This window comes from Anopheles gambiae, chromosome X (genome assembly GCF_943734735.2).
Source record: "Anopheles gambiae chromosome X, idAnoGambNW_F1_1, whole genome shotgun sequence".
Lineage (NCBI taxonomy): Eukaryota > Metazoa > Arthropoda > Insecta > Diptera > Culicidae > Anopheles > Anopheles gambiae.
The window spans coordinates 13,838,641-13,865,527 of record NC_064600.1 but is presented as its reverse complement, the minus strand read 5'-3'; the positions used below and the strand labels follow the sequence as shown (position 1 = coordinate 13,865,527).

General features: G+C 47.5%; 4 protein-coding genes across 12 annotated transcripts in view; 2 read left to right on the top strand and 2 right to left on the bottom strand.

Moving 5' to 3' along the window:
- Positions 1 to 830: 830 nt before the first annotated feature.
- LOC1272343 (PHD finger protein 14) lies at positions 831 to 9,208 on the bottom strand. The gene is made up of 6 exons (XM_311289.6): positions 9,058 to 9,208; positions 5,626 to 8,925; positions 4,666 to 4,794; positions 1,721 to 1,956; positions 1,531 to 1,639; positions 831 to 1,450 (listed from the first exon to the last, which is right to left on the bottom strand). Exons 2-6 carry the CDS (start codon positions 8,761 to 8,763, stop codon positions 1,436 to 1,438), a joined length of 3,627 nt encoding a protein of 1,208 aa, XP_311289.6. The 5' UTR covers positions 8,764 to 8,925; positions 9,058 to 9,208; the 3' UTR covers positions 831 to 1,435.
- Positions 9,209 to 11,282: 2,074 nt separating this feature from the next.
- Positions 11,283 to 12,773, top strand: LOC11175641 (acyl-CoA-binding domain-containing protein 6). 2 transcript variants are annotated; one of them, XM_003437043.2, is made up of 2 exons: positions 11,283 to 11,508; positions 11,602 to 12,773. In XM_003437043.2, exon 2 carries the CDS (start codon positions 11,994 to 11,996, stop codon positions 12,753 to 12,755), a length of 762 nt encoding a protein of 253 aa, XP_003437091.2. In that variant the 5' UTR covers positions 11,283 to 11,508; positions 11,602 to 11,993; the 3' UTR covers positions 12,756 to 12,773. The 2 variants fall into 2 exon arrangements, with proteins under 2 accessions (XP_003437091.2, XP_061503171.1); XM_061647187.1 differs by having other exon boundaries at positions 11,344 to 11,504.
- Positions 12,774 to 14,474: 1,701 nt separating this feature from the next.
- On the bottom strand, positions 14,475 to 15,601 carry LOC1272340 (mitotic spindle assembly checkpoint protein MAD2A). Its single transcript, XM_311286.6, has 3 exons — positions 15,369 to 15,601; positions 15,130 to 15,276; positions 14,475 to 15,048 (listed from the first exon to the last, which is right to left on the bottom strand). Exons 1-3 carry the CDS (start codon positions 15,433 to 15,435, stop codon positions 14,630 to 14,632), a joined length of 633 nt encoding a protein of 210 aa, XP_311286.5. The 5' UTR covers positions 15,436 to 15,601; the 3' UTR covers positions 14,475 to 14,629.
- A 4,890-nt stretch (positions 15,602 to 20,491) lies between these two features.
- Positions 20,492 to 26,887, top strand: part of LOC1272337 (muscle-specific protein 20) — a 31,738-nt gene continuing 25,342 nt past the window's right edge. The window contains exons 1-2 of one of the 8 annotated variants that reach the window (XM_003437042.2): positions 20,492 to 20,626; positions 21,019 to 21,290. In XM_003437042.2, the coding sequence (XP_003437090.1) occupies positions 21,267 to 21,290 (24 nt within the window). In that variant the 5' untranslated portion in view covers positions 20,492 to 20,626; positions 21,019 to 21,266. Of the gene's footprint in view, positions 21,291 to 26,887 lie in introns of all 8 variants that reach the window. The other 7 variants (XM_061642171.1, XM_061642185.1, XM_061642191.1 and 4 more) reach the window with 7 other exon arrangements.

Genomic DNA, 26,887 nt, shown 5'->3' with positions numbered 1-26,887 from the left:
GTTGCTCACATACGTGCCGAAATTGTCCGACCTGCAGCGAGTCGCTCTTGCACGGTGCGGCCATAATTTATGACGCAGCTGAGGAGGAGGGTTCCGAGACATGATAGTGACAGGTTCTGCTTTCTGTTCCACCGTGAACCCTTTTTCTGCTGGACTAGTCGAGCTGGACACCAATTGCCTGGAATGTAGGAAGTGAAGGAAAATATTAATAGTAATCGCATGCCCTTCGCTTGTCCTTCACCCTTGCCTGGTGCAGTTTTAATTGCGTGGGGTATTTAAATCCCCACCACCCGTCCCGTCGTCGTATGTGGGTGTCACCCAGCGGTTGATACGTGTGCAAATCGTGCAACCGCCAGCTGTGTGTTCATTTCTTTCCGTCTCGAGGACACGGTGCTGGCACCGTGACGTTCCGGATCGTTACCCTTACTGTGAAATGTGTGTGTGTGTGCGCTAGTGTGTTGGCCTCCCACCTGCCGCCACCGGGAACACTCGATTTACACAAAAACGTGTGACAAAATATTTCCATCCAGTCGCTAGAGGGAAATGGTGAGAGAGCGAGAGAGACCAAGAGTTGAGAAAATGGGGGAGGGCGCGCGTTATAATTACCACCTAATGCGGGTCGATAATAAATCTCAAAATAGACGCAGGAGGGGCACGTGCTGTTAGTGTGGTTTTGAGAAGAAAACAGTGTGAACGAATTGCTTCCAACCGATTCTAGCTCGTAAAGCAAAGGGAGGCAAAGGCGGTTTCATTAACACCGAATAACACCGTTGCAGTGGGCAACAACAACCACAACATTTCTCTCGCTGTGTGAAAAGATGGTGACTGACTTTGAGTTTAACTGACTGACATTTATTTCGGCAATGAGACGCTTTAATATTACAATTCTTCTTAAATCAAATTCCATACTGCAAATAAGGGGACGTGATGTGGTTTGTCACGCAATCTAGGCCAGCCGTGCTTCCATTAGGGGAATTGCATCGTACCATTCAACGCATCGATGTGTGTTTCTGCGTTCGTTTGAATTAATTTTTTTTTTGCCAAAGTTTCGCTGCAATTCGATTTCACCGCGCAACAAATTAACGAGCATGCTTTTTTTGTTTTGTTTGAAGCGTCTAAGCGTGTTGTTCATCATACTTTCAATGAGATCATGGTTAATCAAAAGAAGAAGTAAAAATGGAGGGGTTTCCTTCCAATGCTGTGAGCAGCTGTGTATGCCACGTACAAAATAAAAGAAATAGAAAAAAAGAACGCGCTACGCTACGTTTCCGACGGTTAATGGCTTAATGCGAAGAAGTGAACCAATGGATGGCATGTTTAAAACGACCCGTAAAATAGAAACCGTCCTTGCAGTCCAGGCCGCAGGCATGCCCCTCTCGCCGAATAGATAATGTGCAAGCTGCCTCGAGACTATAGCTGCGGCGACGCGCGGCGTTCAGTTTTCCACATCCTAGAACCGGAATGGAAACAAACAGGGAGCCAATTAGCAATTAGCGACCGGGATGGAGCCGTTAACGCTCCGAGCCTTACCGTTGGGTCGCAATCGGCACAGTGCCAGGAGTAGCCGCGCCGTTTGGGCGTCTTCTTCAGCGGTGGTTCCAGGCAGCCGAAGTGATAGCTTTTCTGACACTCATCACACCTGAAGAAGAAAGAGGAGAGAGAGAGAGTTTTAATACTTTTTTTAGCGCTCTTGTTGATCGCCGGTGCCAACTATACTTACTGCACAATGTTGGCGGACGTGCCTACACCCTGGCAGACGTCGCAGATGCATTCGTCGCTGCCGCTGCTGCCCACGGACGAACCGATCGAGGTGGTGCTGGACGCGTTGTGCCGGCTGCCGACGTCCCGCTTCACCCGGGCCCGGCCCTGCGTGATGGTGATGGTTTGCTCCGTGCTGCCGTTAAATTGGGCCGCCGGTTGCAACTGCGGCAGCAGTGGATGGCTCATCAGCGGACCCTTTGGATGGATGGGGTGGAAAAGAAGCGAAATAATGGCTTTGAAAAAACCGGTTTCTTCCTATTTTTATGGTGTGTTTGCTTTTGAAAGCATTCCGGAGGCGAGTAATGCGTTTGTCCTAAAGCCCGGAATACAGTCCGTTTATTTGTATATTTGAAAATTTGTATTTTCTGCCACCCTTGGTTATACAATATATAATAATTCATAGCTAGGGAAGCAAGAAGAAAAAAATAAGGATGGGAGAAAGCAGATAGGGAGGAGGCTTCGGAAAGATTAGACCAGAAGCGGGACAAAGGAACGTGATAGTCAAGCAACTCGTGGACTCGATTACATGAAGCGCGGGCTCTTAAGAAGGGATTATTCTGGCCAAAAACCGATCGAAACCGATCGATCGGGATGTATATGGGAGGTGTGTCACGGAGACGACGGGATGAGGCGTACAATGGAATGGAACTGAGGAGCGGGGGATCATTAATATCGGAAGAGAGGACGCCGGCGATGAAGTAAGACTGCGCATGCGATTTTAATATCAATCAATCCCAGCATTCGGCAGCGGAGAGGATAGGAGGGCACAGTAGTATTAAAACCGAGAAGATATCTACGGATTGCAATACGCGTAAATTTCCACTGACCCTTCTCTAATCGCTGCATAGCAGTACCTCCATCTAGAGTCGATACAGCACTAGCATAATCCAGAATGGAGCGAACCCAGCAACAGTACAATGCCTTCAGACAAAGCAGGTCACGAATCTCGGAGCCCATCCGAGAACTGAGACCCAAATGCTTATTCGCTTTGCAGACTACATGATCTATCTGGGTTTAAAATGAGCGACAATCGTCAAGCCAAACTGCCAGGTCTTTTATTAGAGGATTCTTTAGCCAATTTGGTACCTTTTAAACAGTAATCACACAGAATACGATTAGACGGACGACCAAAAGAAACGGCACAACATTTAGGGTGACAAAGCATCAAGCCATTAGACGAGTACCAAGTAGAAAATTGATTTAAGTAAAATTGTAGCGATTCGCAGTCAGCTGGTGAGGACACAGGTAGAAATATTTTGTAAATCGTCAGCAAATAATAGTTGTCCATTATGTGGTAAAATATTAGTACATTCATTTATACATAAAATAAATAGCTAAGTCCACTGCCCTGTGGAGCGGCCGACAGGCCAACGAAACGAAATTCTATCGTTAACTCAACCAGGATGATAATGGGTTGCCAAATCCCAATTTTTCCAATTTTGCTATTAACAAACTGTGAGACAGACTGTCAAAACCCGCTTTGAAATCAGTGTATATTGCGTCAAAGGCTCTTACATCGAGGCGTTGCAGAAGAGGTGCAAAGATGGGATTGCATTTTTTTAAGATAATGGAGAAAATACCATCGGGTCCTGGTGAACAAGAAGAAGCGAAAGTGAACGTAAAATTTTGGGGTTTTTTGCTATATTTCATGACGTTCTACCTTTGTATGCAAGTTCTGAACGTGTTTAGTTCCTGGTGTGATCGAACCATACTCTCACTATCAGTTGACAAATGGCAGGACAATTCAACTATAAAATCAACAATGACGTGCTGCAACGTACCGATTGTGTAAATTATATAGGAATACTGCTCGACAAAACTCCCAGCTTCTCAGGCAGTTCTTTTGTTCATATGGCAAAGGGACTGTTATCGGGGTAGCTAGGGAATTTCGTGACCCAACCAGCATTATAAGGATTTTTTGTTGAATAGTGCGGTCAGGTTTAGAATACGCTAGTATTGTTTGGTGTCCTACAGCTCCGTGTTGGATTCAGCGTATTGAGGCTATTCAAAGGAAAGCAACGCGTTATGCCGTAAGGCTCCTCCCATGGAGACATGGTGACGTACGTCCCAATGCGCCCAACATACTCTGTGCTGTAAATATCTTTGCTCCGTTCAGAACTTTCAGGCAAAATCAAATAATACGCGCATCACATTATCGGTCAGTCAGAACCGATAAACATGATGGGAGTCGCCTTCTGTCAAGATTAAAAGCTGCATGAGTTTCGTATGTTCCAATCTACGTCTCCTTAATCTCTCTAAATCTCTCTAAGTTGTAGTCTCTTCAAGATGAATTGTTTCTTTAAGATAAACATTTTGACGGTCCCGCCAGATTTCATACATTTTTTGATTCTTCAAGATGAATGTCTCTCTAAGGGGAATATCCTTCAAGCTGCATATGTGATTTTCCGTCCAAAATTCTCTAAGATGATTTTTTGGGTTAGAGTTCACAAAAATGTTAGTCAAAGGATGCCATGCTTTTCCGTTTAAGCTGACGGTCCCTTGGATATTCGCCTTAGAGAGATTAATACTAAACATACTAAATATTAAATAAATAAATTAATTAATTAATCAAATTATGGCTTATCGTACGCCAAAAGAAAGAATACTCCATTCCCCCAGTATTTAGGCTATAAAATATATGAAATTAATAAATTAAATGCATTGCCTTGTGATTCCCCTGTTTGTTCACGGTGTAAAAATAATGCTCAGCGGGCAATCAGAAGGAAACGCATTTAATGTATTATTTCTATATGTTTTGGTGTACGGTTTTGGTGAATTTCTTTTGTTTTGGTGTACGACAAACCATATTCTGATGAATATTTAGCTATATTTTATATAACAAAAAAAATCACATTCACTTTTCGCAAGGTCTAGGTAGCGACCTTAATTAAATGCGTGTCTTACCGCTTGCGATGAGCTGTCGGCGGCACCGGACGTAAGCTGTGGCTCGGCCGGTTCTTCCTCCTGCGGTTCCGTTCGCACGTAGTATATCTGCGTCGTGTGCGTGTTGGAACCGTCCAGCACGGATTTGATCTGAAGCAAAAACGAAAAACATAATAAAACGTTGGCCAAACGCACACTGCCAGTGTAAGTCGCGAGGTTGGTGCAATGATGGGAACAAGTTTTCTTCGGAATCGGCTAACTCCGAAGTTTTATGGAATCGATTCAGGATAGTAGGTTGATCGATTTCGGAATCGGATCCGGAATCGGCTCTGAAACAGTTCCGGAATTGGAATCGGTACCGGAATTGGAATCGGTTCCGGAATCAAAATCGACTCCAGAATCAGAATTGGCTCCGAAATCGGAATCGGCTTCGAAATCGTAGTCAGTTTAGGCATCTCCATAAGAATAGGCGTTTGGGTCCGATGATGCTAGGTATTGATAGCCACCAATGTAAACGATCAATTTTCTTGGAGATTTCCCAGACTGAATTCGCTTCTGAAACTTCTTATTTCAATTCAAGAACTGAAGAACTGAGGGATCCTGACCTAATTCCAATTCTGGAGTCAATTCTGATTCCGTTTCCAGCGGAATCAAATTGCGATTTCCAGGACGACTCCGATTCCGGAGACGACACCGATTCCGGATCCGATTCCGGAGTGGACCCCGGAGCCGTTACCGGAGTTGAATTCGGAGCCGATTCCGGAATTGAATCCGGAGCAGATTCCGTAGATATTTCCGGACCCGAATCCGGAGTTGAAACGGAATCGGCTCTGGAATCGGTTCCGGGATTGGAATCGGCTTCGGAATCGGAATCGAATTTGATTTGGAGCATCGGAATCGGTTCCGAATTGATTCCGAACACGGAATCAGGTTCGGGTAGGTTCTGATACCAAGCTTCCACTACTAGTTAAGTTTGCGTACCTTAATTTTAATCCTCGGCCGACTGTCACCGTACTCCGGCAGCGGATATTCGACGAGCTCGGTCTGGTCGACCGTTTCGTAGTCGTGGTTCTTTCGCTTCCGCTTGCGCTTGTGGTCCTTCGAGATGGGGCGGTCCGCGTTCGGCGACCGGTTCCGGTGCTTTTCCTTTCGCCGCTTGCTGTGCTTGTGGTGCGTACTGGTGGCGGCACCGTCCTCCACCGACGCCGGCAGTCCTCCCATCGCTCCCGGTGGCTCTCTACCACCATCGCCACCACCGTCTGCTGCTAGTGCTTCCGAGGAACCTTCCGGGGCGGGCAGTTGGGCGTTTGTGTGCGCCGCCGTTGCCTCGGACGAGCCGGCCGTCGGAGCATGCGGTGGCCCCGGATGGTGGTGCTGGTGGTGATGGTGGTGGTGATGGTGCGTGGTTGACTCTACCTTCGCCATCTTGCTGCTCCCGCCTTCCGACGCTCGCTGCTCGTCCGACGTGTCCAGCTCGGAGGGGGTCGTGTTGAGCAGCGAGTGCTTACCGCTGTGCTCGTCACTTTGTCGCGCCTCCTCCTCCTCTTCCTCCCCTAGCTCCTCGTCCGCTGCGTCCTTTCCATCCGGAAGCTTGGGATCGCTCTTCTTCTTCTGCTGCTTCACCTCTTTGGACTGTACAGCGGTGGCCAGGTTTGTCGCCGCAGTAATTGCCGCCGCCGCCGCCGCCGTCGTCGTCTCGCCAACCGCAACGCCCTCGAGTGACTTTTTCTTCCGGCCCCGCTTGCCGGGCGTCTTGACCGGCAACGGATCGACCGCCTCGTTTGTACTTTCCGCCACCGGCTCATCCTTCACCTCGACGGCCACCGGCCCGGCCCGGCTCGCACGGCGCCCCACCGCCTCGACCGCCTGCGGCTGGGTGTCGGGCGGGAAGGCGTAGTCGTACGGCACGATCGTGCCGTCCTTCGAGTAGCGGGTGCGCGACTTGCGCGGCGCCTTCGGTATGATGATGCTTTCCGGGTTGGAGTCGTCCGACTGGTCACACTCCGAGCACTGCCAGCCGTACAGCTTGGACTTTTTCGGATGGCGCGTCAGGGGCGGATTGAGACAGCCGAGATGGTAATGCAGGTGGCAGGTGTCGCACTTGGCGAGCAGGTGCTGATCGTGGCACCGCTTGCAGATGCCGCACTCGTTCAGCAGCTCCTCGCTGTTCTGCTTGCACTGCGTGCTGAGTATGCGCCCGGTGTCGTCCCGCTTGCCAGGCACCATGAGATTCTGGAGCGGGAAACCGACCCCCATCTTGAGGGCGGCCGCCGTCGGCACGGACATGGTGCGGGCGGGCGGCGTCGCCCCGAGCGGCCCCGTATTGATCACCACGCTTTGGTGCGGCTTCACGTACGGCGGCGGTGGTGCCGGTGGTGCCGATGCTGCTGCTGTTGCTGCTTCAGGAGGAGGCGCTGGTGGTTGTGCTGGTTGTGCTATTGGTGGAGGTGGTGGTGGTGGCGGTGGTGCTGTCATCGCTGCTGGCACCGGCGCCGGCGGTTTACCAATCTGCTCCACCGGCACGAGCGCTTTGCTTGGGCAGAGTGCGCCAATATGCTCGTACAGCCGGGCGATGCTGGCCCGCACCGCATCGTTCGCCTTCTGCGCGGCCTGGCTCTGGGCCACCGCCTGGTCGTACCGGTTGCGCAGGTGCTGCTGCTTCCCGAGCAGCCGCTGGTTGAGCGCCATCTGCTCCTGCAGGTTTTTCTTCATGTCCTCGAGCCGGAGCGCCCGGTCCAGGTAGTAGCCGATGAACTCGACGCTGAACGCGGGCGGTATGTGCCACTTCTTGCGCACGTCCGCCAGCGAGGCCACCTGCGCCTCCTGAAACTCGATCGCCGCCCGGTCCAGCCCCATCAGCTCCGCCTTGTAGAGCAGCTTCTTGCACGCGGTCGCACTGGTGATGAGCAGCCGGGGCATCTTCTGCGTCGGCACCCAGGGCGGGTTCTTCGTCTCCTTGTTCGCGACGTACCGGCGCCGGTGCTTGGTCAGCTTGCGCTCGATCCGCACCTGCTCGGCGGTCGGTTTCTGCTGCCGGCGGCCCTCCTCCTCTACCTGCCGCTGGACCGCCCGCATCCGGATCGTGTTGTAGTTGCGCTTCCGGTGCTTGATCAGCGACTTGTCCGAGTGGATCTTGCAGTGCGCGTAGAACGGGTCGGCCTGGTCCGCCTCCTCCGAGTGCGCCTCGGACAGCAGCCCGTAGTACTGGGCGCAGGTCACGTGGAAGTACGTCTTGCACATGCCCGCGTCGCACCCGATGCAGACGCCGGTCCGGGCGAGCTGCGCGTCCTCGCACAGGCAGCACGTCTTCGCGCCCCACTTGTTGTACGGCATCTCGAACAGCGTCACCGACGACAGCTGATCGACCTCGCCGAACGCGACGCCCGGCACGTACAGCGCGCACACCAGGTGCACCCACCGGCCGACGTCCGTCTCCTTGAAGATGCCGCCCTTGTTCGGGCACAGCTCGCAGTCCGGGTTTTCCACGCCCGCCTTGCACGCGTCGCAGAACCACGGCTCGGTCGAGCAGGAGGAGATCGTGCTGGTCACGCTCGTGCACTCGCTCACCCCGTAGCAGCCCTCGTGCACTGTCACGCCGCACCCGTCGCACTCGACGATCTCGTTCTGGTCGTCGCTCCGGTCGCCCAGGCACGCGCAGCAGATCGACTTCATCAGTAGCTTCTGCAGCGCGGCGTCCCGCTCGCTCGTCTGCTTCGCTGCCGGGACCGGGGGTCGCCCCTTCGCCTGCCCGCCGCCGCCCTCGGTCGTGCTCTCGTCCTCCTCCTCCTCGTTGCCGCCACCGTTCTGGGCGCCGTGCAGCAGCTGCAACAGTGGATTGCTGCCGGCGCCGGCCTCCCCATTATCCTCACTGTCGTCACCGCTGTCGTCGCCGCTCTCATCGTCGTCGTCGTCATCCTCATCCTCATCGTCGTCGTCATCGTCCCCGTCGTCGTCGCCGTCGTCCTTCGAGCCGAGCGAACAGTCGTCGCTCTCATCATGGTCCTCGATCCGGAAGTCCGAATCCGACGACGATTCGCCCAAATCAAAGTCGAGCAGTGTTTGAGTGGTGAGGCCGCCGCCGCCGCTGCTCGCCCTCCGGCGCTTGACATTGTTTCTCATCTCCGGGCAGACTGGCGTGTTATGCTTTTTGATTGTTGTGTGTGTGCTTTGTGTGCTCTTGAGACTGAACGTGTGTGCGAATGTGTGTGTTGATCTGTCGACGCACTACGGGGGAGAAGGGGGGCTCTTCGAAGTTGCGTGTAGCCGGGGGGACACGCTTACCTAGAATCGGACGAGGAAACAGGAATACCCATCCACTTCAATTAATAAAATGTCACAATCGCAAGCGCGGCGAGCGGGTCACAAAATAGGAAAAGTCATGTAAAAGCGATTCACAACAAATGCTGCACAAACCTGAACATCTTCACAGTGCCTACACAAACGGACGCCGATCCTGCGAAACTAATGGAAAAGCCGTAGACACACACTCGATACACAGATTCGCATACACACACAGACACACGCACACCTGCACATCGCTATTGCGCATGGCAGCTTAACGCAGGAGCGCGTGTATATAGTACTCGCTGCAACACTCGACCATTTGCTGCGAAGACAAGCGCAGACAATAATAAAACGTTTTATGTAAGTTTATTTTTGATTTTAGACATATTTTAAGGTCCTACCAGTTTATTTATTTTAATAAAAATGATAGTTTTATGCAATTGAATGTTCCACTGGTACGATTGAGCTATTTACAGGGTTATGGAGAGAAATTTGGACTTCGTTACAGGATTTGCCAAGTCACTTGCGAATGTGCACATAATTATTCACCGCCTCCAAGATGTTTTTCAACCACTTTCAAATGTTGAATTTGCTTCAATATAAAACATAAGTTTTTACACATGATTTTCGACACATCAAAAAGAACTGTCAAACTCAATCCAGATTTCCAAGTGCAACAAATCCACTTTTAGGGGCGCCACAAATGTGGTCCCTAATTTTTTAAAGAAGGATACGCAACACGCTTTGCGAACTACGTTTTGGTAGAGTTCGATTTATTCCTTTTTCTTTTAAGCCGCGGAACGGTGAGATCGGGAGAGACGCGAAAATTATTCAGCCATACCGGCGAACTCGTTCGTTCCTGGGAACGTTCGCCGCGACGCTCATTTTCACTCATTTCATAGCCCTCTAGATCAAAAATCAGAAAACCGTATAGATTTTGTACTGGCCCACCTAGTGGTACAATCCTGTCCACTCATGAGCGACGAATGTTTCTCGTCGAACGAATTCGCCGGTACGGCTGATTGTTGTTCGTTCTAGAGCGTTTCTACATACACCGAGAATGCAGCTGAGAAAATAACTGACAGCATGCTTTGACAGCGACTGACAGCATTTTCGGTGAGAGAATTCTCCTCGGCATGCAAAGAACGATGGAGCTGAGAAAAGATTGAATTGGCAGTTTATAGCGATCGATCAATTATAGTTTGCATTTTTGCTGTCTAATAATCGTAGATATATTATTAAAAAGTAAAAGAAACTTTTTTGACTTCATTTTAGCGATTAAAATGGTTTTTTTTAACATCATTTTAAAAGTCTCATCTCGGCGCTTTTCAGAGCTTCTACACACACCAGCGTGAGAAACCGGTTGTCAATTCTCTCACAGCCATCTCTCAGCTGCAGTCTCGGTGTATGTAGAAACGCTCCTAGAGTTGCCGGAGAAGAAGTGTGTGTTGGGTAAGCCGGACGGATATGCGCGTCCCAACTGCTACAAATCCACTAAACGACCACTAAACGCCTTCTAAACGACTCAAGTTCTCTACCTAAACGGAATATAGAAAGACTTCGTTTAGCAGACGGCAAACGACTCATGCATTCTAAAAATAGCAAAAAGCTGGTGGCACCATCTGTTGGTGGGATACCCAACCACCAGTGGAGCTTCCTCGCTTGGAGAGCGTTCTCATTCATTCTGTACTGTTGTATGGATTTGCATTGAAGTTATGCATCGCTAGAACTAGAGTGGCGATACGATTGTTAAAATACTAAACTCTTATGAAAACTGAAGCAAGTGAGAGTAATGGTCAATGGTGTTGATACCCGTGTGACCACACGACCAATCATACATAGATTTGTCTGGAAAGTTAGAAGGCTTATAGATATATATTTAACAAGAGCCACTTTGTACCGATGCCATGCTTTAAAAAGATATGAAGTTCCATCAAGTTCGGTACCACCTTCTTATAACAATCCTTCAAGTTTCCATCGTGAACCATATACACATCATATTATAAATGTATAAACGGCTGTAAGGTTCCAGTGAGTACCAAGTGCTTGTTTAAACAAACAAGTCTCATAGTGTTCTGCAAAGTACCGTGTATCTCTTCATCACCCACACAAAGTACGACATGGGAACGATTTTTCGTTAAACAGCCCCAAATCAGCTATTATTAAGTAAGAGCTCTGTCTATTTGGGAATAGACGTGTGCAACCCCTGTAACGTCAGCATTGAGGTGGTTACACCCCTCTAGAATGTTGTGTTGTTGGTCAATTGTACAAAAAATGTAATCATTTTGCATTTTTTTGACGACATGTCTGATGACCATTTGATTGGAATAAAAACATTTCATTTTTAACAAAAACAATATTTACAGTCCACAAACTCGTGCGCCTAAACGCAATTGTTGTTTCGGCTGTCATACAGTTGACAATTTCTCTACGCACACACACACATATACACGGCTCGCATTCTCGCAGAGCAGTAAAAAAACACACGATCAAAGTGAGATATTGCCCAACGTGTGTGCATACTTTTTTTTTGTTCCCCACCAGGCAGCATTTTCCTCCAGTCGTACCTTCTTTACGTCGGTATATAAATATTAGCGCCACTTTTTTTTCTCTGTGCGATACCGCAAAGGACACGTTGCTATAACGTTCGGCCCTTTTCCCTTCTTCCGGCAGGCATTTCTTCCGGCGTTATGTCTGGGGCCGGTAGTGCTGCCCGCTCGCTGAAAATCTTCGTCGGCAACGTCGCCTGGACCGTGGGGCACCGGGAGTTGCGCAACTACTTCAGCCAGTTCGGCAAGGTTTCCTGGGCCCAGGTAGTGTTCGACCGGAAGACGGGCCTGTCCAAGGGGTACGGGTTCGTGTCGTTCCAGAAGCGGGCGTCGATCGAGAACCTGGAGCGCAACCAGAAGCACGTGCTCGACAACACGCCCATCTTCTTCCAGCAAACGGACTAGGGGGGCGGACGCGGTAGTAGTAGATAGTAGCAGTAGTAGTAGTGGCGGCGGTAGTGGGCTAGGTAGCATTTTGTAGGATATGTGGTAAGGGAGGCGGCCCACTTGCTCGCGATGGCGGACATGAGTGACGAGCTGGAGGAGACGACCGCCAGCCCGCTGGAGGAGAGCTTTGCCCGGGCGACCAAATACATCGAGCACAGCACGGACCAGTTCAAGCAGGAGCAGCTGCTACAGTTCTACGGTCTGTACAAGCAGGCGACGGTTGGGCCGTGCAACACGCCGAAGCCGGCGATCTACAGCATGACGGCACGGGCCAAGTGGTACGCTTGGGACAAGGTGCGGCAGCTCGATCCGGCCGACGCCAGGCAGCAGTACGTGCGGCTGCTGGACGAGCTGGCGCCGAGCTGGTGCGAACGCCACGGCTCGCCCGGCGCACCGGAACCGGCCTGGGTGTCGGTGTCGCGGCCGAAGCGACTGTCGGAGTGCAGCCTGCCGGATGACGGGACGGCCCGGTCGCTGGTCGACAGGATCAAGGCGAACGACCTGGACGGTGTGCGGGCCATGCTCGGGGACAGTGGCGAGCCGGCGGCGCTAGTGAACGGGCTGGACGACGAAGGCATGGCTGCCATACACTGGGCGGCGGACCGGGGGAACGTAGAGATTCTGACCCGTCTGCTGGCCGTCGACGGGATCGATATCAATCTGCGCGGGGCGGACGGCCAGACCGCGCTGCATTACGCGTCCAGCTGTGGCAATGTGGAGTGCCTGCAGCTGCTGCTGCAGCACGGCGCGGACCGCACGATTAGGGATGAGGAGGGCGAAACGTGTAGCGACGTTGCTTACAATCAGGCAATAAAGGCTTGCCTCGCGTGAGGTTTTTGGAAGGTGTAATTCTAAGCTGGTGTACGCGTTTCTTTAATTTCCGCTAGAGATGGAGATTGGGTTTGGCGAGGGAATTTAGTCGTTGGAAAATAAGATATTTAGTTTTGATTATTCGCCCAAGCAACACATCATCGTTGCAACGATTTATGACAAACAATGGGAGGAAAAATACAATTTTACTTCAGCAGTTCACATTCACGCAAAAATATCACAAAATTCACACTACATCATTTGCGTTGTTGCTCTTCCGGTGGAAGGTAAACTTTGATACCGTAGGAGCCTGTGCAATTATGTAAAAATTCTCGAAGTGTTCTCGATGCCAAATTGATAAAGCACAAAAATGACCGAATTTTCTCTGAAGTAGATAGAGTTCCGAAAAAAGGCACAATATTTTCACAAGTTTCTCGCCATCAAATATCGGAACCTCTCATAACGAGTACCCCTTATAACGATTATTTTACGCATAACGAGTTTCGAGAGATTCAATAGTAAGAAGCGTTAAAAATCAAACTATTTCCAAAAGAGGCAGCTAGGTGTGAAGGAGTGTGGAGGAAAAGTGTAGGGGAGGTGACACATAAACTCCCACTTGCTAGTTCAAAAGTCATACAGTGCTCACGAAGTTATTCAAAAATTTAAAAAAAAAATTCGGAGCGGGCCGTGGGCGCGTTCACTCTACGTCTAGATAACTGATAACTACGAGCTGACATTTTTGCTGTGCTTATCGACAGGTGGAGTAAGTGAGGTAGTGTCTTCAGCTTAATTGCTACATAATTTCCTTTTTAACAATATTTTGACGATACTAAGAACTGGTCAATGGATTACTGTTGCTACTTGGAGGTGTTCCGTATGGTTGTGATGTATTTAATCCCTATATATCTGCACTTTTCTTGACCTGGAACCAATTATTTCACTTTTCATACGAATTCTATGGAAAAAGAGACTCCCTCTTCAGTAGATGCCTGATGTACAAGAAATTAAAATTGAATAAGAGTAAATCCAAAATGTTGATTATTTCCAATATACTATTAGATGCAAAGCCTGAAATAAAAAAAGGTCGTACATTGATTTCTGGCTTCTGAAACTAAATTATCGCGACTTCAGAAGATTCAGAACAGAAGTATGAGGAACGGTCCAAACAGGCCGTATTGTATTGTATTGTAAATGTAATATCCTAGTGATAAATTCGTTCCCCTCAATCCATTGTCGGGGCAAGAGGTGGGACTCACCATCATCATCATCCCACAGAACGAGCTTTTTGCATAACAAGTGAGTCATTGGAACGGATTTAACTCGTTATGAGGGGTTCCACTATATATAAGAACCGATTTTGTTGAATAAACGTGAGATTTAATTCAGTACCTTAACGGAGAACGTCACGATTTTCTTTTGAACGTCTTGGCCTTTCCTAGGATTTGCTTAAGGTCTCATCCGGGTCACTCTGCCACATCCGAAAAGTTGTGGTATCAATTGTGCCACTTTCGCTGCATAGATTACTACGAACCGAGAATGCTAGCGGAAAGTATAATACACAATTTGTTGTAATACCTCTTTTCGGGCAGAATGGAATCTTATCCTATGAACCCGTTTTCGGTTGGGACTTAGGACACTGAAGACTTTTTCTTTCCGCGTGAACTAGCCCGAGTTCCACCGTCAACACGCACATTGCCAATCACTAAGAACTAACCAATGGAATGAAAGAAAGCCCTTCCGTTTTCAGCTCGATATCATCGTCTTATTAACAAATGCTCGCTGTCTCCCACCCATCACAGCCACTTTATGTCAATATTTATGCATGCAAAAAAGATTAAAAAAATACTTAAACTGGTAATAAAACAAAGGCCAAAGGTCGGTTGGTCGCCTGTCCACTAGGGATCGGTCACCCGGTACACCACCTTCGTGTCAACCGTCTGCAGCCCGGTGCTGAACTGCTTCAGCGCGATCGTTTGCGCACCCTCGATCTCGATGCTGGCCATATCTTCCTCACGGAACTGCTTGATCATGGTCGGGTTGGCCTCGAACACCTCGCCGACCGTGTGCAGCATGATGTCGAAGGTGCAGCGTTGGTCGAGACAGGGCAGAAAGCTGATCGTGGCCACGATCTGCCGCATCACGTCCCGTATCTCCGACTGGATCTTCTTCAGTTCCTTCGGTACGGCCGGCTCCTCGCCCTGCTCCCCGTCGTACGTCGGCTGGATGTTAAAGTCCCAGCGCTCCACCACCTCCTTGCTCTCCACCGTCACGATGCACATCGTCACCTTGGTAATCATCCGCTTCATGATCAAATCTGCAAACGATCCCATTACGGGGGGGGAGGTAGGAATGAGCAACCAGCGACAGCAAACAAAACAAAGCGACGATGACTTACCGTGGACCTGCTCCATGATCAAGTCGATGTACTCTTTGATGCGCGGGTCGCGCGAAACCATCATCGGCACACCGTTGTAATCTATCGGCTGGAAGTCGCTGGCCGGATAGATGCCCCGCTGAAAGATGATCGAGTGCGAGCTATACTCTGCTCGGAGTGTGTGAGGGGGGAGAAGGGAAAAATATGGCAGATGATCATTCACATTCTGCGCCGAAATCCGCCGGCTTAACGCAACTTACTCAGATACTCGTGGATGATGGCCGCGGAACCTTGCAGCGTAATGCAGTGATCCTGTGATGTAGCCATTTTGACTTGCTGTGCTGCAGACGGGGCTTTCACACGTAAATATTACAGAGCGGTTCTACTTTCTCGGCTCAAAAAAACCGTGCCGCCTTTTGTGTACACAGCTCGAAACGTCCGACCGTTTGGGTAAGATGAATTTTTGTACGCGCTCAAGTGCTGTCAAATGGTGTTTGCATGTATGGTTGCGTGTGTGCGTGTGCTATGGGAAACATTTCAGTGTCAACGTTCACAATGCAGTGTCGAAATGTTTCACTATTTGACAACAACTGAAAATTTTGTAACAATTCGTTTGAAAAGGTCGTTGCAATTTAAAACACATTGAAATAACGGCCAATCAAATGACAGCCGCTGAGAAGTTTTCTTTATTCAAAATTTAATTAAACAAAATAAAATAAATCGTATCGCATCATCATATAAATAATCAAAATTTAACATAAAACTAGCAGCGTAAACAAATTATAGTTATGGGGTAATGCACGATAATCTGGATACTCATACTTTCTTTGATTGCTGCATTTTTACACTGAATGTTTACGGCCAATTTGTCGAAAAACTGGTGTTAATGGTTCATGGCGGTGTTAATGGTTCATGGCGAGTATGGCGTTGGAATCAGTCTCTGGATTAGAGCGGTGGCAACGCTTTTTCGCATGCGATTTTATCGGACCGCCCTTAAGGCGGTGGCAACGCTCATCGGATGCGATTTTATCGGACGCGATTTATATGGGATTTGACAGATAACGTCGAACGTGCGATTTCGTCGTCCGACGTTATCTGTCAAATCCCATATAAAAATTTGACAGGCCGTCCGATAAAATCGCATGCGAAAAAGCGTTGCCACCGCCCTTATAGTAGGTACAGTCTGTTCCCGAGTTACGCGGTTCTCGACTTATGCGGATTCAAAGATACGCGGTTTTCTAAATTTGACTGATCAAATGTCAAATCAGAACTATTTGCTTGAAGATTTGTCCAATGCAGTATAAATTGCATTTTAATTTAAAACAAATTAATCCGTTTAAAAGCCAGAAATATGAGTATTTTATGTACAAATCGTATCAAATAAATAATAAAATGCTTAAAAGTACCTAATTTCATCAAAAATACCTAGTAATCAAATTAATTTTAGATGAAAAACGCGAAATTCGACATACGCTGATATTCGAGTTAGGGAACGGTCAGAACCTCGCCGCATTTTGCCGTAAGCTTTTGTATAGGATTTGACGTTAATGACAGCACTTGTGAATCTGCCGCATGCGGCGATGCGGCAAATCTATGATCATTTGGTCTATACAAATCTCATTTTATATTGCTGCATCGCCGCATGCAATTTTATTTCAGATGTCAAATGTCTAAAATCATATCAATCGTATCATCTGACCGTTCCCTTACGCAGATTCCTCGGGAATGCACAAACCGCATAACTCGGGAGCAGACTGTATAGTATCAGATCCTGGTATGGCATGGATTCGTGATCCATTTGGCTGGAAATAGACGAATCGAGATCGTCACGGTACCGCGAAATTCGCGCCTTGTTTATAACAGTTGTAGAAAAGTTGGGCTGTCAAATCTTCCGCGCCTCCGATGTATGCGACAAATACAACTAGGGGAAAGCGGGGCAAAATGGGCATGTGGGGCAAAATGGGCACCCTCTATTTAAGCATTATTTGACTACAAAGATACTTTCCAATGCTCAAAATGTATTCATTAGAGTGTTCTATGAACACCATGTAAGTTTCATAACCCTTACATAACAAATAACTAAGAAAAATGCAAAATAAGGTTTAGCAGCATATTGATGTAATTTTTGCCACTTCGAAAATAAGCTTAAACGTGTGTCACAGGGATGCGTTGAAGTTTTTAATGATATATTTTTAAAGATATGATATTTCTTTACAATTTGTCTGAAGCAATCAAGGCGATTGAATTCGTATTTTTACTAATATAACAAAAAATACAAAAATGCTACACGTGGGGCAAAATGGGCAGTTACTCTTGGGGCAAAATGGGCAGATGCTTTTGACATACGGCGCTTGGTGAGGCTATGGTGTTGTATTTGTCGCCTCAATAATGATAACAGGCACAGCTTCAAAACATTCGATTTTGTAGATTTAAACGTGTAAAAACTGTTATAATTTTGATAACATATTTTTGGAAGAATTTTAAGGGCTTTTCTGACCAGCAAATCAAAAGAAAGAACGAAAAATACATTTCACGAAACGTACGCAAAAGCATAGACCATTACCTAAGCGCAGTTGTTGTGGCCCATATTGCCCCAGTGTTTTGACGTTTCACAGTTTGTTTACATATGCCCATTTTGCCCCAGGGCTATGCCCATTTTACCCCGTGTGTCAAAATAGCTTCTCGTAAAACATCAACTTTTATTTTACATTATTTTATTGTTTTTAAGTTGTTTTCATTCTATGTGGCAATTTTAATCCATAGATAAATGGTGGAGGCATACAATAATGAAAGAAAAATTGTGTTTTGTGGCATATTCAAAGGAATATTCAGTAAACTGCTTAACATGCCCATTTTGCCCCGCTTTCCCCTACTTTAATTTGTTCGGAATAATAAAAGGTAGCGTTTTCCGGACAGGATGAGTTCCAATAATGGGTATGTGTTCTATACCATTTCTAGGGCAAGTATGAGTTAGGAATTACTTCCAGGAAGGGTATGGTTACTGCATTAGTTCCAAGACAGCATGGATTTGAGATCAATCGCAGGATCGATAAAGATACAGGAGGACGTATCAGTTCCCGTAGTGAAAGGTATGGATTCAAGTTCCCGATCAGTTCTAGGGTCAGTGTGGGTTGGGGATTAGATCAGGGATAAAAATAGGTTCAGGATCAGCTCTCAGATCAGTAAGCGTTCAGGATCAGTTACTGGAGCGATACTGGTGCTGAATCATTTCCAGGACCAATATAGTCTTAGGGTTAGTTCCAGGGCCAATATGGATTCCGAGCCAGTTCTAGTAACGGTACGGGTTGGAATTGAAATCCAGGACTGGAATGTGTTCAAGCTAAGTTCCAATACCGCTATGGGCTCAGAAAAAGTCCCAGTATCTGAATAGATTTAAGAGCAGTTTCACTTCCCTGAATGGTTTACAATCAGTATTGATCGATGTGCATTAAAAATGATGCAGAAAGCTAGAAGTATATATTAGAACATCGAGCTGTTAAATTGAGTGTCGGAGCTGAAAAGTAGTATTTTGTTTTCTAAAAAAGCGCTTGATTGCACAATCGATACTTCAAACAGGCGAATGCGTCGTCTCTGACTCACAGAGCATTAGCAAGACGAACACGTTGCTGAGCTGCATCTCTTCAGCCAAAAACCCAGATATACGGTTGACAAACTAATATTTTCAGCACGATGTGCTGTGACCGTAAGTGTGCCCAAGAAAAGCACGACCAGGAACAAATTGTACTCAACAACCAGCAGCACTGGACCGGCACTGTAAAGCCTCCGGCAAAAGCAAAATGCCCCTTTTTATCGCCCAACACGCATAACATTGAACTTCTGATATGCACCAGCGGGTTTGATTTGTGCGTTATTCATTTTTATAAACCATCGATTAACGCTATCGTCGAGTGGTGCATTTTTTTTCTCTCCTGCTCGCTCTCTTTTTCTCGCTCGCTCGCGTGTAACGCACACGCTGTTCACGCGCCACCGTTGATTGATAGCGATATCGTGCGTATGAAATTGATGGCCGTTCGTGCGGAGCAGCAGCAGCAGCAGCAGCAGCGGCAGCAGTTTTACTTTCTTAATTTCTCAATGATCGTGATATCGGAGCCGCAATCGCAATGTTGATAAGTTGATCAACCAGCTTATGAGCTTATGTTGAGTATGGCATTTTAGCATTACAATTGGAGTTTATTGTATTGTTTTCTGTCTGGTTTGATTTTTTTTGTTCGTAGCTAAGTCTGTTCATTGCACCATTAATCGGATGCGCATTCCAACATGCAGAGGAGTACCTTCAATAGTGCAGTAATAACTTTGTTCGTATGAGTTGAATAAAAATTGCAATCAGTTTTCAATTTGGGAGCATTGTTTTTTTACCCCTTCAACAACAGATTAGCTGCTCAAGAGGCTTTCGTTGGTAAATTGGCCGTTGTGCATAAAAACATATTACTAATCCACACTCTCATTCCACAACGCTTGAGCCAGCACGCAAATGTAAGAAGTTGGAGGACATTGAAGTGTGCAATCAATTAGCGCGCTGCACCATGCCTTCCCGCGAGCTTCCTAGATCACAGAAGAGCCCAGTGGCTGAGACTCCAAGATGTCTGTTCCAAACGGCTTTAGCTGTACAGCTTATGTCCCAATGCTCCTGGGGGCTGTGGAGCATTTATTCCAGCCGACCTAGCATGACAAAGGTGTCCGCAACGAACGTTCTGATTTCTGTACTGCCCCTCTGGCACCTCTCCATATGTACTATCCCATCTCAGTGTGCAACCCCGTAGTCTCCCGGAGTGGCGAGCTTCTCCACGCTAACATTGCGAGAGAGGAAGCAAAAAAACAAAACAACAAACTAATAAATACCAAACCGCGTACGATGCGTGGATCATGTTGCAAGCGCTTCAGCCAGATACGTGCAGGAATTGGATGCCTTCGGTGCAATCCGTTTTATCATCACTCGCCCTTCCGCGCCTACCCGGCCGGAACCATACAGGTTTATGCATAGCCCCAGGCCGGATCGAATCCAAATTCAAAATCTCTTGCTGCTGCTGTTGCTGCTGCTGCTGATGCATACCCATTATCAGCTACTTGCGCAAAGTGCTCCAAAAGTGCGAGAGTGAGTGCGAGACCGTGCTAGTGCAGCCTGGAAGCAGCCAGCGTCAGCTGAGGAGAGTGTGGTGCTGCCTAGTGAAATCCCGCCGGGTAGTGGATAGTTAGCGCGTCCATCCTCTCCTGCTCCGCGGCGTGTTGAAGCGTAGATGACCCATAAACTACGCATGGGTGGGGTGTGGACGGTGGAGTGCGTTCCGGGTGCGATTGCAGGCAGATGCTTCGGATCTTCGGATGGTTCCCCGCGCGCCGGCCTGATTGTCTATATATATAACACGGCACGCGTTCCACCGTTTGCGCGTATTCAGTTCTCAGCCGTTGCCTTGAGCAGTTCGCAAAACCACGCCGGCCGTAAACAACAAACACACTCAGTAGTCTCAGTATTTGCCGCTGCCTGCAATCACTGCCCGTAGTAATTCGCATTTGGTTGTTGTTGTTGTTGTTTATTTCCCGAAGTTTTGTTTGTATTTTACTCTGCGTGCTCCAGTGGCGTCACTACCCACGGTGTACTAATTTCTACCATTTTGTTTATCTTCGCTGTTTGTGTGAATGCTCCAATAAGATTTTTTTTGCAAGAGTGTGTCCGTAGTTGCGCTGTTGTGTGTACAGTGATTTTGACGTTACAGGTGTGCGTGATCCGTGCGTAGAGACATCCAGAAAGGACAGTGTACGAGATCGCGTCACGCACGCATCAGAATCAGATCCAGTCCTTTTAAGGCGATCTGGCTTAAACCAAAAAAAAAAATCAAACCGCGTCGCACCTGCTTACCCTTTACCTTCCCCAATTTTCATCCCTCACAACAGTGTCGTAGTGCCTATCCAGAGTGTTGCCTGTGAAAGCGAGCAAAGCATTTGTGTGATCGTGTGAAGACGCCGACCACGTGCGGCACAAATTCCCAGCTCCAGCTCCAACCAGGTAGCGCGCCGCTGCTGCTCCATCAATCAACCCGTGCGGCAAACAGCTCAGCCACCGAGTCTGAAGCGTTACGCAGAATCACATCGCACCCTTTTGCGGCAGACTCACACTACTACCGACCAGCCTAATCACCATCATGCCTGGACGTCCACTGTGGCAGGTAGGTGCACTAGCGAAACTGGTCCAATCGAACGCGTGCTGATTAAAACTCCGCCCTCCGATGCTAGTTTCACCATATTTGGTCACCCGTTAGGCAGGTGACAGTGCAGTCAGCTTTAGTCAGCGGTGGACTGGGGGAGCTAAATTGGTTTAACATTGAGGGGCGCCGAAGCATTTACACCTCCAAACGCTGGACAATGCGAACGGTTTAAGGAGTCTGCTATTTTAACCCCTAGGACAGGTAGTGAAGGTCTTGGGAAGCTAAAAATATCCCCGCGTAGCGAGTTCGGGTCAGCTGTAATTAATAGTTTAGGTCTCGGTTTATACACGGAAAGGTAAACCTCCCCCCACCGTGTCGGGAAATGGATACTTAGGACGCTCGCTCGACCTAAAAATTGAACGATTTGGTTACCTTCGGCCACGTCAACACTCCCGCACATTCCTCCACGTGTCTGTGCGAATGATTGCGCGCGCGCGCGCGCTCTCGTTCTGGCCTTGTGCCATTCCAAGCACGCCCCGAGCTGACTCATCAGCATCGCAAGCGTCTCCGATCCCTTTTGGCCAAGCCGCTTTGTTTATGCGTCCCCTCAAAACCACCGGTCCCGCCCGTGTCCTAGTCGCCGTCACTGGTCGTATGGCCGGTGGCAAAACTGATGAGCTTGTGGAATGATGGCTGCGGCCCAACCGCCAGCCGTTTACCCATCCGGCTCAGTCCGGTGCGGTTTGGAAAAATCGACGCACCGCCGTGAGTCATGCCGCAGTGCCAAAGCACATGTTTTAGCGCTCCCAACTACCCTCCCCATCCCCTTCAAACGATCCCCTTGTTGGCCGTGGTTGCTAAATTTAAACGATGCAAACAGTTTCCCAAGCCGTGATCCCCACCTTTCGTGCGTCGGCAAATTTTTTGATGAATTATTGCACGCCCGTGATGAAAATCGGATGCGAGATACGGCTCGATGAAAGAGACGCACCAGCCAAAACGGCAAAGCGAGGGAAAACGCGAGGGAAAAGAATAGTTGATAGCCATTTAACTAACGGACCTTTCCATCTCATCCCGCAACGCATCTCATTTCACATCGTTTTTCACACCTACCCCGGGCTGGAGATGGTCTTACTACGGCTTACTGCCCGCCGGTTCGCTCGCATGCCCGCGGCCCTATGCAAAGCGCACCCGCAGTTCCGCACGATTTCGTGCTGTGCCGTGGGCCCTTCCCCTACCCTCCCCTAGGCCACTGCCAACCCTCTAGAGGGGGGTTTCCACTCGGTCGTACACGAAACGCATTGGGAAATCGCTCTCAGTTGGGATGCACTGATTGTTTTGAAAACAATTACATCCGTCTTTTCTGCCACTCTTCCCCAGCCCAGAGCCTTTACCTGCAACAAAATGAAGAGTGTGAATATCTTGCTTCCCCCCCCCCACTCCCCTAGCCTCATGTGTGTGTGTGTGTATTTTTAACACGTGAAAAACTATCGGCAAACTCACTCGGCAAAAAGTAAAACGCGCCCTCGGGGCAATCATCGCAGCTCACACCTTTCGCTAGTTTTCCGGCTTACAAACACACACACACACACACACACACACACACACACACACACACACACACTCGCGAATGCATCCCTGTTTGCGCATCATCGAATAAGATGACGGGGATCTGCATATAATGGGGGAAGCATAAGAAAAGCAAAAGCGCACAGACGCAACGGTGCAATGGAGGGCGACAAATGGGAAAGCTTCCTCCATACCCTTATGTGTGGTTGAGTGTGTCACGGTGCACTTAAGATGGTGTTGTGCATATTCATACATACTTCTTTTGTTGCAAAGTATCATCCGTGCGCACATCATAATTAAAGCATTGGGTTCGTTTTAAAGTGGCTGCTGGAAGGATTGCATTCATTCATTAAGCGGAAGGTGGGAGGAGATAGGATAGAGGTTCGGTAGCAACACGTATGAGTCATTCAGTGAGAAAAGGGAAGAAAAGTTGCTGTGTACACAAGCATACATGCAAGCACGCTCCAAGCAATGTAATGGAAAAAAGGAACACAAGCGAATGAGCTTTTGATTTGCGTTACACTGGCGCAAAGGAAATAGGTGTTTGCCGGGTTTAAATAACGCATTTTTATTTAAAATGCTCTTCTATCAGATGGCAATAGATATCTTAATTGAGCAGAGACATGTACGTATTCGCCCAAGCGCGCGCGGCATTACGATGTGTATGTTTGGGAACTGAACGCTGTATTAGTGATGTGTCAACCGGTCGGCTTACGCGCTGAGCTAATCCATCAGTCGCTTGAACGAATGTTACAAGAGAACCAGGTTCAGCACCGAACCAATTGTTTGAATCAAATCTTATTGACTAGTTCGGCAGAAATGCACATAGGTTCATAATTTGATCCTAGGGTAACTGTACCAGTGTTCGGCAGTGTACCTATTTTCGGCAGTGTAACTAAAAACGAGAAAAAAATGTCACAAAACACAATTTTGTAGTGAAAGTACACTCATTTGCTATTCATATACGAAATTTCACACCATTTCCTTGGTTATTTTTCAAAATATCAAATAAATTGTACCCAGCTCAAAAATTTTCGGCAGATTTGCTGTCAGTCAATACTTCGGTATGTTTTGTGATGAAGAGAACTAGAACAGTAAAACAATGAAAGTGTGGTGTACATTAATGTTATGCTTGGTTGATTTATTCTTACATGTTCGGAATTTTAAAATTACGTCAAACCAGTTATTTTTCACTTTAAATGCTGCCGAAAATAGGTGCACAGTAAATGTTCATTTTTGACAGTTCAATGTTGTGGGTTCCTGATGAAACTCGTAGCAACAACATACCTTGGATTTGGCTGAATACTCCTTTAAAACTTGTTCAGAATACTACAATGCGTATGTCGTAATTTACTACGACATTTCTTCTATCGAATACGATGTAAGCTATACGGCGCTGTAAGCTATAACCGTCAAACTGTCACTTTTCTTTAATGGCTGCTTTGTTTGTAGTCAAATCAAAAAGGCTGTCAAAACGGGCAGCACGATAGCCAAATGGGCAACATAAAATTGATAATTTAAGTGCTTTTTAACACCAATCTTAGGATAGTAACAGCGTTTAGCTGTTATAAACATTATTTTCTTCCTATTTTCATTAATAAACACAATTTCTTACCCGAATTCGCGTTGCCGAAAATAGAAACACAGCCTGCCGAAAATAGGAACAAACTGCCGAAAATAGGAGCAAATTCAACGTTTGTATTTTTACGAATATTTAATAAAAATGGTAACCTGCCGAAAACTGGTACAGTTACCCTGTTTATTCTTCTTCCAGTGTAAACTTCATCTTGAGCTTGTTGCGTTGGCAGGAAATGCAGGCAACATGCGTGAGATTAGAATTTACACACCACAATTTCAGATGCATTTATATTTTGTTTGCACTTTTCAAAACGTTGGCACCAGCCAGCCAAACTTCCTGCAGGCACTATGATCAATTTATTTCATGCACGTTCCGCTCATCTCTGTGGTACCGCTACTGTCATTATTCGTGCCGTTCGTGCTATTATTTCTTTTTTCCATTTACAATGACAAAACAGGAGCAGCTTACAGATGCGTAACGAGCGGCATCGTGCATCGTTCCCTCATTCCCATTCCTCGTTCACACCAGAACAGTTCAAACTCGCATCAAACGGTCGCTGCCCACGGCAGGCACACTTACGCGCCCGCGCAAAAAAAAGACGAGCGTTTGCTAATTAAGATGCACGCACGGGAAGAGACGGAATGAATTATTCACAATCTAACCATTCACCGTGACACGCTCGACTTGGATGGTGTGCGAACGTATGGAGCATGGGTTTCAAATGATAACCAATTTCTTCGTCCTCACCCACACAAGCTTGGCGCGCACTGAATTCGCGTGCGTGCTTTCGAAAGGGAAGCGTGCTCGCTTGTTTGCCCGTTCTAAATTTAACCGCAGACAAACCAAGATTTCCAGCATTTTCCAACCGGGGGAACGGGGGTGCTGATGGGTGTGAAATTTTTGGTTTACTCTCGCCCGCCCGAATAGGGTTGCCTTCTCACGGTCGTGTTGTAGGTGTTGGGCGTTGAGGGGGGGGGGAGTTGAAACTATTGATGTTATTTTTAGAACTGTAACCCCAGTTACTCGCTTTTATGATCGAGAAAGGATGCTGGGTACTTGTAAGTCTACCGGATATTTCTTACGTGAGTGAGAAATGGTTATGTGCTCGATCGTTAACCGGCTTGGCGAGGGCGCGTCGTACAGGTAGTACGCGGCGCACATATGCTTCGCATAAAATCGGCACCCCGTACCGTGCAGCGCATTGCCTTGGAACGGATGTGAGAAATAAATTTCACTCTAAACATCATTTCTCTGCCTGCCTGCCTGCCTGTCGCCCTCCGTACCAACCCCGGTGCGTCGTTTCGGTTGGGTGGCGTTTCCACCGACTGAATGCCGAGAGCAATCGTGCAATCTGCGCTGAATAATTACAACGATACCGTTTTGCGGGCCTGCTGCTGAAGGGAAATGCGAAAATGATGGCACTTTGATGGCAATTCGCATGCAGATAGTGGGGGGGGGGGGGGGGGAGGGGGGGGGGGATGGGAGGAGACTCGATCGATGGGTCACGGTGATGCACCGCGGTGCATGATAGCAATGATTGCACGATCGATAATGCATGCGCTGGTGCGGATATGAAGTAAGAAGCAATTTCTCCTGGAACCTGAAATTCAACCTGAAAAACTCTAGATCCGACATGCCCGTGCATCGATCTCAATCGCATCGGTGCTTCGATCGAATCGCATGCGTACCGAAGAAGCGTTACGGGCAGAGAAGAAGCGTTTAAATGGGACGAGCTTCGGTTCCGTTAGTGGCGAGCAAATGGCAAACACTCGTACGCAACAAACTGAACAGAGTTTTGATTTGTTACAAATCAGTCTAAAATCATTCCATTCAACAAGTGAAAAATGAGGTAACGAAACAATTATAAACATTTGAATCCATCCCGTGTCGACGTAAACGGTTTCGGCCGTTTCAAACGTGAAATCTTTCGAGCGCTTGGTTGTTTGAAAAATCGGATTAGTCACTCAATTTGCTTAGCGTGCGGAAAGTTCTCCCAGAATGTTTATACTGTACTAGCAGGTCGCTTGAATCGTACCGTGCAGTGAATAGCGAAAAAAAAAATGGTTCGACACAAATTTCATTAATAATATTTCATAAATTTCAAAAATTGTGTCGAACCAATTTTTTTTTCGCTATTCACTGCACGGTACGATTCAAGCGACCTGCTAGTACAGTATAAACATTCTGGGAGAACTTTCCGCACGCTAAGCAAATTGAGCAAATTTCATTATTATGATTTTTATTTATTCAAATATCACTATAAAGATAATTGGCAATTGGCCTGGCTGCTCTGTCTCACTTAAGATAATATATCAATGAGGTAGATTTATAACGGTTTCTTGAACAGCATGTTAATCAGTCCTAAAATAAAGTGGAGCCACCTAATATAGAGTACCCCTTCAACAAATCTAAATACTGAACAAATACCAAATACCAAATAACAAATGTTAAGAGATTTGTTTATTCTGAG

Bases quoted from the DNA above. Each gene is read 5' to 3' on its own strand.
- LOC1272343 (XM_311289.6), bottom strand. From the start codon at position 8,763: ATGAGAAACAATGTCAAGCGCCGGAGGGCGAGCAGCGGCGGCGGCGGC. The intron at 4,795-5,625 runs GTACGCAAACTT...TTTTTGCTTCAG, and splicing joins GGCCGAGGATTAAAATTAAG to ATCAAATCCGTGCTGGACGG. The intron at 1,957-4,665 runs GTAAGACACGCA...ATCCATCCAAAG, and splicing joins CCGACAGCTCATCGCAAGCG to GGTCCGCTGATGAGCCATCC.
- LOC1272340 (XM_311286.6), bottom strand. From the start codon at position 15,435: ATGGCTACATCACAGGATCACTGCATTACGCTGCAAGGTTCCGCGGCC. The intron at 15,277-15,368 runs GTAAGTTGCGTT...CACTCCGAGCAG, and splicing joins CATCATCCACGAGTATCTGA to AGTATAGCTCGCACTCGATC. The intron at 15,049-15,129 runs GTAAGTCATCGT...GATCGTTTGCAG, and splicing joins GATCATGGAGCAGGTCCACG to ATTTGATCATGAAGCGGATG.
- LOC11175641 (XM_003437043.2), top strand. From the start codon at position 11,994: ATGGCGGACATGAGTGACGAGCTGGAGGAGACGACCGCCAGCCCGCTG.